Below are 11,018 nucleotides of genomic sequence, written 5' to 3'. Positions count from 1 at the left end.
GTGTTGTGGTCGATCGTAACGTTGCGAGGTAGGCAGCCTGTTTTCTCTCCGCTGCGACACGGCACTCCTCGTCGTACCAGCTGTTCTTTTGTACTTTCCCAAAACCAATGGTTTCGGTTGCGGCTGTACGTAAAGAGTTTGAAATGCCGTCCCACGGTTCCCTTATACCGAGTTGTTGACGTAGTTGAGACGTGTTGAGTGGAAAATCGTTCGGCTGTCTGTTGTGATTGCAGATTCTCGACGTCGAACCTTCCTTGTGTTTGATGGCGTGCGTTTTGTGCTGCACTGAGGCGGGTGCGAATCTTGGCTGCTACAAGTGGTCCGAGTCGATGTTAGGACCTCGGAGCGCCGGCACATCTTAAATACTGGATACGTGTCTTCCGTCTATCACGACATAATCGATCGGGTAGGTGGTTTTTCGATCCGGAGACAGCCAGGTAGCTTGTTGAATATTCTTATGCAAGAATCTAGTACTATAGATAACCATATTTCGGGCCCCGGCGAAGTCGATCAGCCTCAACCCATTTGGAGATGTTTCCTTTTGCCCACCTGGAGTTAAAGTCGCCAAGCACGATTTTGACATCGTGGCGGGGTAGCTCTCATAAGTGCGCTCCAAGCACTCATAAAAGGTATCTTTGGTCACATCGTCCTTCTCATCCGTGGGGGCGTGGGCGCAAATCAGCGATATGCTGAAGAACCTCGCTTTGGTGCGGATTGTGGCTAGACGTTCATTCACCGGGCAGCGGTGCCTTCCCAATTAAGGGACCGGACATTCCAGGTGCACGCCCTCAATTCGTAGTCCTTATTTCATTTTCCATGGTCGTCATCAAAAGGGGGGTCTCTTGGGGGTGTTTTTTTTACATGGCGGGTGCCAAACCCACCGCACAACCCTATGTAGGGGATATTTCGCCTTCTCACTTTAGCTCGCCTTCAAACAGATGTTCTTAGGCTACGCAGAGGATACATGGTCAAAGACCGAAAGTCGTGAGCTGCTTGAGTCACATGTAAAAGAATCGTTTCTGGCCACTCCCAAGTGAATGGCGATCAGAGAAATTTTCTCACTTGCATGAACTTCTGCACATGACTAAATCCTCCTCTACATATGACTCCATTCTTATTCCTTTGTATAAAGAAACAATTACTAGTTCGTAGATTGGCGTAGTCGGACCACTTTCACGTTCACAAAACACCATTAACCGAAAACCTATAAAGTGTCATAACTAAGCACTTAATTAAGATATAACTCTGTAATTTGGCACAGAGGATCGTAGTAGCAAAGGCTTTTTTTTTTTTGTGTTATTGTTATTTTGTTTCCACTTAATAAAAACAATTCTCTTAAAATATAATTAATTTCACTTTCGTTTTTTTTCTAGCTTTGTTTTTTAACAATTTTTTTTTTACATTTAGACTACCCTTTTTTCTTTATTGAAATTTTACTACGTGTCTTATTCCTACAGTTTTACTTACTCTGAGGGTACAGGATCTATCAAAGACGTGCTCCTACAATTTTGAAGTTACTGTGAATTGCAGATTTACTCTATTTCCTACAATTTTAGAATCACTGAGTTTTGGTCCGTGGTGACTTATTTTATTTTGCATTACTTCCTTCAACTTGCGCTCATTTAAATACTGGTGTTTGTTGTTTTAATATGTTGCTTTAGTTACTGCCTATAAAATTAATCTGGCAGGCTGGATGGCTGATAGTATTTTTATCAGGTAAAACCCTTAGATAGTAAGTGTGGCTTTAACTGTTGCTGTTTGTATGTTTTATGTTATTCCGCTGTTATATATTACAAGCCTTTCGTTTTCTTAGAATTTTAATATCCGAGATGAATACGTTTATGTGTCTGATTTCGACCGATTCGGCTCGACTGCCCCAGTTAGATCTTACTAGATTGGTAAAATAAACCGAACACTTTGATGTCGTTTGACAACTCGTTTACTTGAATCACCGTTTAGTAATAAGTAAACCCACTAATTAGTATAAATAGCAGTAATGTCCATGTAACAAGTTAGTCTAAAGAGTATTAGTAAAGCGGGCACATCTCGGTAAAGTTCAAAAATAAATCCTTTGACTAACTTTTTCTTTATGTAAAAAGGCCGATGCCAAAATCTTTTTGTAAAATTCGTGGCCGAAATGTAGGTTTAATGTAAAATGCAAGAGATCCTGAAAAAGAATTTCAAAAAGAAATTGATACTTATTTCACATACACTAAGGTTAAACTTCATCGAACTTCACTTGCTTTTATTTCTTACAGAAAAAGTTTTTGAGTAAAACAATACACAAAATTTTTTTAAAAATATTTTAAGTTTTTGATTAAAAAATACACAAAAATAATTGAATAACATTTTTTATTTAGAATTAAGGAAATAAACATAACAAGAACGTTAAACATTTTTTCTTTGAAAATTGTGTAAAACTTTACCTTTTATTTATTTTTTTTTCAAAGATCGTATTATAAATTTACAAAAGTTTTGAAAACAAAGATGCCGCAATTATATTTGAGCGTTTCTGTAAATATGGATGAGTATCAACCATGTAATTTGTTCCACATAACATTATCAACTTTATTCCATACTTAGCTTGCTTGTTGGGTATGTACATTCTAAATGAATATTTTCCTCGAAAAGCTAACAGCTGTTCATTAATCGTTAAAATAAAAAAATAAATATATAAATAAAATAATTCATAAGGTAATGTCCATAATGATTACCTTAGCTTTGATAATTATGCTAGTTATTCCAAACAATAAAAATGCAATGAAATATATAAAGCAATATTTGCAAAATTCGCGCTAAAGTTATACTTCGTCGATGCGACGAGCACGCACCTGCAAATTTATAAGTTCTAACATTGTGTACCMACCGAACGTTCGCCCACTGCAAGCTCGTGGGATAATGGGATGTCCAACTTATTCCAGTGTAAGGGCGCTTCGAAATTAGCGTTTTTTATAACATTTTCCATTGCAAAGTGTATTCCAAAGTAAACAGGACTTTTTGAATTTAGTGCTCCATCTAAGTACTTATATATCAACTGGTGCGTTAGAATCTGCTATCTATATCGATTGTCCAGGGAGAATTTCATGACGTTTAAGTATCAGCTTGTGTGTTCGGTGCTTCATGTGTTATCGGTGCGAAAATTAGCTTCGAATTAAGAGCTAATATTAATTTAGTTTTAAAATTGATACAACTTTTACCGAACCATTTCAATTGATGAAACAAGTTTATGGCGATGATTGTCTATCTCGTAGCAGAGTGCACGAGTGGTTTCAATGTATTCAAAGTGGTCGTGAGGACATAAATGACGATCAAGATTAATCATTATTGAAATTCATGGGAATGGAATTGAACATCTCGAAAACATCGCTTTTTTGCAAATTGACTGACGACTAAAAATTGCTCAGAATCCAACATTCGAAGGACGATTATTCGACCAAAAATCACATGTTAACAATAAACCCACAATTCACCTGATATGGTACGCACCTTATATGGCCAGTATGTTAAAAAACTTACTTTTGTAGTAATAAGTACTATGTGTATGATAATACATCCTAACTTTAAGTTATGCTAATTATACCTTTATATAAAGGAGTAAACCATTGAAGGGTTAATATAGATATATTAAAGTTAACCCGTTAACTAAGATTCGTTTTCAGTTATTGTTGATTCTCTTTTAAAGTTCATTTGTATTCATTTAAACACATTCGTGGTTGTCATTGTGTTGACACATATATTTATGTTTTACAAGTTCATGTGTCCATTTTCAAAGATATATACATACATAAGTAAATAAATAGCATGTAAGCAGAGAAAATGAATGTATGTTAGAATGAGTATATGGAACCGTCTTCAGTGACAAAGCTACTAGGACCCAACTTTAAAATTAAAAAAATAAAAAAAAAAATAAAATTTTTTTTTTTACAATTTATGACCTATTTTGAAAAAACACAAAGAAGTGAATTACCATCGAATGGTAATAAAAGTACTTTAGTGTTGCGGTTGATAGAGGTTCCTGCAAGTGAACGTGCGAGTGTCCAAGTGGTGCAGAAGTTGACGAAATTTTGCTCCCAATATTTGAAGACCAACAGACTGTACCCGATACGAACGACGTTCCTGCCGCGCAGATGGAAAATGGTAGCACCATACAACAAGTCGATGAGCAGCCAGTGAAAATCGTAGCAGACGCAGGTCCGACAGAGATTGAATTACTGAAGCGAGAGACAAGTTTATTGAAACGTGAAAAAGATTTGCTGGAGCGGGAGAATGCAATGCTACAGCGAATGATGATTGGTGGTGAAACATTGAGCCTCCCGCAATTGAATCAAGCAACTATTTCATTTGACCTGATAAAAAATCTGATACCCGAGTACGAAGGTGGCGTTAATTTCAATTTGTGGGCGGCACAGTTCAAAAGCGTCGCCAGTGCCTACACTATAAATGAATTCGAGTCACGCATTATATTTCTTAACAAACTGAAAGGCAAAGCACGACAATGGTTATATGACAACCCCGATTTCGCAACTAAACAAGTAGTAGTAGTCAAATGAATCAAGTGTTTGGCTCAGGTGAAAACAGAGTGGTGCTGCGGCGAAAATTTGAGACCAGGAAGTGGAAGTCGGGCGAGCGGTTTATTGAATATTTCAACGATAAGGTGGTATTGGCAAACCAGCTACAGCTGGGAGAAGAGGAGTTGGTCGAATACATAATCGATGGCATACCTGATTATCGGCTACGCAACCAAGCGTATATGCAGTGCTACACAACAAAGGCACAATTACTCCAAGCATTTTCCAAAATTGAAACTGGGCCAAAACCGATTGCGCCGGCTCAGTCGCAGATTCAAGAAAGAAGATGTTACAACTGCAGCAGTCGCGGATACCTAGCAGCAGAATGCCGTAAACCAAGCGAGAGATGGGTACGTGTTATGGGTGTGGCAGTCGAAATCATCAAATAGCAACATGTCCTATTTCAGATGTTGAAAGTTTTCAACAGTCCAGAATTCCTTATAAGGGAGTTTGGGCTGTTGGAAATATACGACCTTGGTTTGGCTTATACACTAAGACATAAATGCGCTTGAGATCAGGAGATCTCATGGTCAGGACGGCCGAATTGTAGTAACAAGTACTATGTGTATGATAATACATCCTCACTTTAAGTTATTCTAATTATCCTTATATATAAAAGAGTAAACCATTGAAGGGTTAATGTAGATACATCCCGTTAACTTAAGATTCGTTTTCAGTTATTGTTGATTCTCTTTTAAAGTTAATTTGTATTCATTTAAACACATCCTTGCTTGTCATTATGTTGACACATATATTCATGTTTCACAAAAAGCTACTAGGACAGTACAGTTGGAGAAATAAAAGTGAAAAGACTTGACATCCTAAACTTTTGACCTTTCAATATCCAATTAAAGGATTTAAACTTTTTACCTCTCAATCAATAAATGTGTTTAATCATTTTCCATTGAAAATAATACTATGATGCTTGACACTGCGAAGCATTTCATCAAATACATTTAAATTTTACAAATTCATTTAATTTCCTTTGTTTTACATTTTTTTATAAGTGGTCTTGAACAATGCAACAAATCCTTCCATTTAAATATTTTTTTTGGTAAGATTTCTATCTTGCCATCGCTCATTTCCAATTGCTAAACGTCAAAACCTCCTGAACTCTATCAGCTATCAAAGTTCAGGAGGTTTTGACGTTTAGCAATTGCTCTCTCACTTCCAATGAGAGATGAGTTGGGCATCTCTTTATCTCTGCTCATAAGATCACCTGACACTGTTGGGAAAAAAAAGCGAATTGAGTAAAACCAACAATGTTTAGAAGAAATGCCGGCGATGCGTTCGATTCGACGAATGTATTAGCGTTCCGGGTTAAGCTTTTGTACGACGATTACTTCTAAATTGTATTCCGTTTAACTGGACAAATTGAGTGATGCACTCAACCAGAATAGAACAAAATTGGTCAATAGAAATGGTGTAGTGTTCCATCAGGATAATACGAAACCTCATACAAGTTTGTCTAAAAATTGGAATCAATCTCTTTCCCGAAAAATGTCAAACAGATCAAAATGAAGACAATGTAATTTCTTAAACACAATAAAAAAAAAGGTATTTAAATTAACGAATAATACACTCACGGTATTATTTTCATTGCGCAAGACTTAAGTAAAGCTCACCGCATAACTATTATTCTGTGAGAAATAATTGTAATCTATTAACATAATAAAGTATTTATCAAAAGATCATTGGTTTTAAGTTTATTCAAATTAATTTGCTTTTAGCTTATTAACATAGAATAAATACTGATGATTTGATAAAGTGTTGATAGATTTTATTATATATAATGCTAAAATTCTTTTGAATTTTACAATAATATTATTATCATTGATTTTAATATTAATTGTATGCATTTATATGATTAACAATGCGAAAGATTCAGGAAATTTTTAAAAGCTTGTGATATATTTGTGTAGTCTCCAAAAAAATATATATATATATCATATACAGTGGACCAATAAAGTTTACACACACCTAGTTCTAGTAAATTACGACACGTTTTATTGTTTTAAAATGAATAAATTTTGTGGTTTTTTTCTATCCATTGTAAGAGATGTATATTTAACGTTAACTATAGCATATCGTAATGTTGTTAAGTTTTAACTAATAAAAAAAAAAAAAAAATTAGGGCTAAAGCTTAAAATGCGCCTAATTTTTACCAAAAAACTTAACGTACAGTGATGATTATTTATATAAATTACAAGTAATTACAATAGTTTTAACAGTGTTTTGTAATACAATTTGTTGCTATTATTGTCCCTAGACACCGATGTATGCTCCCCACTCAATTTCTAGTATTATTTCCGGAAATTTTGATCCACTTAGTTCTTGATCCAGATTTTTGGTCTTATTTTGATGAAATTCGATGTTTTCGAATACAATTTTTCAAAAAGTTCCAGATATTTTGAATAAGATTAATGTCTAGTGATTGCGGGAAGTATGAAGTTATTTTTAATTCCATAAAAACCCTGCACGTACAAGAATTACATAGTATATTTCCTCTTGGTGCACTGGCACAGCAACAAACACAAAAAGAAGAAAATTATTTGCAATGGCTCATGTATATTTGCGTGCAATGTCATGCAAACATATAATTGCAACTCTGTTTTAGCTGTCACTTAAAGACATATTACATCGTTAAATTGTTGAGGAATGTAAATTTTAAATAGATTTTATAATTTCTGCCAAAATTATAAAGATTTGTTAAAGTTTTTTTTGTTTTTGTTGGAAATTGATTTTGCTGCTATTAATAGTCCATTTAAGCTTAAAATTTAAATTATTTTGTTAAAATGATCATATACATATAGTATATATACAAAAAATATAAATCCCCAAACAGTAGGGAATGTATGGAATAGTGCTGGTTATCATAGACGAATCGCTCGTCGTAAGCCATACATAAGTAAGGTTAATAAAAAGACTTGTGTTCACCGACGAATCAAAATTTAATATATTTGGTTCAACAGGATCACGAAAAGTGTGGATAAAGATCAATGAAGAGTCGGCAGAAAAAAATATATTGCCATGGTAGGGGTAATGTTATGGTTTGGGGGTATGTGACTGCACCTGGAGTTGAAGATTTGGATTTTTTAGTAAAAAAATGGAAAAGCATATGTATCTGAACCATTTAAGAAACTAATTTAAATTTTAAGTGTGCTTAAATCGGTTTTTTATAGCGGCCATTTCTATTTATAACGTGCAGGGTTGTTATGGAATTAAAAATAAATCCATACTTCCCGCAGTCACTAGACATTAATCTTATTCAAAATATCTGGAACTTTTTAGAAAATCGTATTTGAAAACATCGAATTTCATCAAAATAAGGCCAAAAAGCCGACCCATGGACTAAGTGGGTCAAAATATCCGGAAATAATACTAGAAATTGAGTGGGGAGCATACATCGATGTCTAAGAATAATAATAGCAAGAAATTGTAGGCCAAAACTGCTAAAACTTATGTAATTGCTTTTCAATTGTATAAATAATCATTGGCGAACGTAAACTTTTTGGATATAAATTAAGCGCCTTTTCAACTTTAGCACTAATTTTTTTTTTATTTGTTTAAAAACGTCATATTCAGAGGGTATCTTTTGGCGCAACTCTTGAAGTGTACTTATGCCGCATAATTGCTTGGCGTTTCGTGTGAAACGACTGTGTAACACTCTTTTCCAGCTCTTTGGCAAGGGTTCTGGTAGAAATTCGTGGATTTTGGTCGATCTTACGCATGATTGGGTGGTTATCCCGTTCGCAAATCTTTTTCTTACGACCACCTCCACCTTTTTCTTCAAGTATGCCTTCATTTTCCGCGCGACTTAAAACATTATAAATTGTTTTTCTGGAGACGCAAAACATTTTTGATAATTCTGCCGCAGATTTTCCCAGTTGGTGATTGTAATAAATCAATTGGACTACATTGAAGATCAATCTTTTTCCAGGCATTTTAAAAATTGTAAAAAGTCGGTTCATGACACGCGTTCATCAATATTTCACAATTAAATGAGAATGAATTCAAAAAAGCGATGATTGCAAACTCATAGATAGCGGTAAAAGTACCGTTTTTTTCTTCAAGAAAAAAAAAACAGAAACAAAAAACAAAGTGTTAAAGAGCTTCTTGACAGTGCAAAAATGTGTAAACTACTATTTTGTTGAATTAATATTTAACCTTGCAATATTTTGTTTTTGCACTTATTAACTAAGCACATTCTATTCAACAGTTCTATATTAAAAAAAATAGATAACATTTAACAGAAGGTGTTAGTTTTTGTAAGCAAAGTAAAAAAATGCTGTAAATTTTCAGTGTGTAAAGAGTTTCTTGACATACTGTACATATACATATTTAGTTTCCTGTCAGAACTAAACAAATTGAACTTGCGTTCAATAAGCCTTTGATCCGAAAACATTTATCTGCATCAAAATGTATTATATCAAACTCTCTGAAGTTAATGTCTGTGAAATCCGCTATTTCTCAAACCCTCTCGTACAGTTTCTTGATACAATATTAAAGCGTAGACGTTTGACGCATGTAAAGCGCTATCCATCTCATCGCCTGTTCACCTAACGGTTGTTTGTATCTATATATCTATCTCCTATATATACGTATATATACGGTTACAGACACAATTTTTCCACCATATTTCCCCGTATTTAGCGCCGAGGCAATTGGAATATACAAATATGGTGTCAAAATACGCTATCCTAAAAAACATATATATAATATTGTCAAAAAAGACTTGCGGTATTTTCGCTAGTTGGCGCTGAGAGCGCGTAGTTCTAGTTTTATTCGTCACATGATGCCATGCTATATCTTTTTGGAAAGCTCATTTCACGCGTTAACACGTGTTTGATTGATTGTCGTTTCTTTTGAGTCGTTCGTGAGTTATAGCGYCGCAAACATGGAGCAAAATAAAGAGAAAATACGGCATATTTTACAGTACTACTACGATAAAGGCAAAAATGCATCTCAAGCCGCCAATAAAATTTGTGTAATTTATGGACCCGATACAGTTTTCATATCCACCGCACAAAGATGGTTTCAACGTTTTCGTTCTGGTGTAGAGGTGGTCGAAGATGAGCCACGCCCCGGAAGGCCTGTCGTCGAAAATTGCGATGAAATCGCTGGATTGGTCGAAAGAGACCGGCATAGTAGTAGCCGTAGTATCGGTCAAGAGCTGGGCATGAGTCATCAAACCGTTATAAAATAAAAAAAAAATAAATAAATAAAAAATATATTTAGGTGTAACAAACAACCGTTAGGTGAACAAAACTATTATACTCTGTAGAAACACGTTGCAAGAAAATAAAAATTGCCAAAGTATACTTTTGCTCTGAATTAGAGGTCGCTTAATATGTATTTTTATGTTCCCTTTTACAAACATAGCTAGAACTGCACTTTGTAAGGGGAAATGTAGACTTTATTTGGCGTCTGCAAATTTATTAATCATATCAAAAATCTACACATTATGTCTGCCTTTTATTTTTAGAGCAGTAGCAGCATATCTTCGTGCACTGAGTTTGTCGCCTAATAATGCGGTCGTTCATGGAAACTTAGCGTGTGTCTATTACGAACAGGGGTTAATTGATTTGGCTATAGACACTTACAAACGAGCAATTGAGCTTCAGCCCAACTTTCCAGATGCATATTGCAATTTGGCCAATGCACTTAAGGAAAAAGGCCAGGTAATTCTTATGATATTACATTATTCTAAACGCTTGATTTTATTCTAATAGTACCTTTTTAACTGTAATATTCATATTAATAAAAGTATCTAATATTATTTGTAGAATTGGTTGGTTTAACGAGGATTTATTACTGAGTTTTATTCCAGGAGTTAAGTGTATAAAATAGCTTAATAATATATGTGACCTGGTCTACGGAAAGGGGGCTTAGGTGTCAAAAAATCAATTTTCACTTTTTAGTTGATTCGGATGGAAGATGAGATACTTTTTTTTAACAGCTGTTTCCCAGAAAACTAGTTTCCGAACGTTAGCTCACTTTTCGTAGACCAGGTCACATATGTTATTAGGAGAGGATAAATGTTCACCCATTGCATTCCTTTAATTTATTTCTTAAAGTTTCCATATTACGCGATTGTGTTTGGTCGTCTGGGGATCCTTGCGCCAGGCACCACTGGGCTGCTGTGAACCCTAGTCCTTTGTGATTTCCAAAACTCCTAGAGATGAATCATCACTTATAGATCGGCGAAGCGCTTTCAGCAATAGTATAAAAGTTTAATAAGACAAGTACAAAGTTTATATATTAATATAAAGGGTGCATTCTTTTAGAAATTTAGCAATATTTTTATACTCTCGCAACAAAGTTGCTAAAGAGAGTATTATAATTTTGTTCTTATAACGGTTGTTTGTAAGTCCTCAAACTAAAAGAGTCAGATATAGGGTTATATATACCAAAGTGATCAGGGTGACGAGTAGAGTTGAAATCCGGATG

General features: G+C 34.7%; 1 protein-coding gene across 1 annotated transcript in view; it reads left to right on the top strand.

Annotated features, from left to right (window-relative positions):
- Positions 1–11,018, top strand: part of LOC108971698 (UDP-N-acetylglucosamine--peptide N-acetylglucosaminyltransferase 110 kDa subunit) — a 139,718-nt gene that overhangs the window by 93,233 nt on the left and 35,467 nt on the right. The window contains exon 7 of the mRNA XM_018937943.1: positions 10,054–10,249. Within this exon, the coding sequence (XP_018793488.1) occupies positions 10,054–10,249 (196 nt within the window). The remainder of the gene's footprint in view (positions 1–10,053; positions 10,250–11,018) is intronic.

This window comes from Bactrocera latifrons, unplaced genomic scaffold (genome assembly GCF_001853355.1).
Source record: "Bactrocera latifrons isolate USDA-ARS-PBARC rearing strain unplaced genomic scaffold, ASM185335v1 scaffold_353, whole genome shotgun sequence".
NCBI lineage: Eukaryota > Metazoa > Arthropoda > Insecta > Diptera > Tephritidae > Bactrocera > Bactrocera latifrons.
Note: the sequence above shows the minus strand (reverse complement) of the source record. Positions and strands in the feature narration are given on the sequence as shown.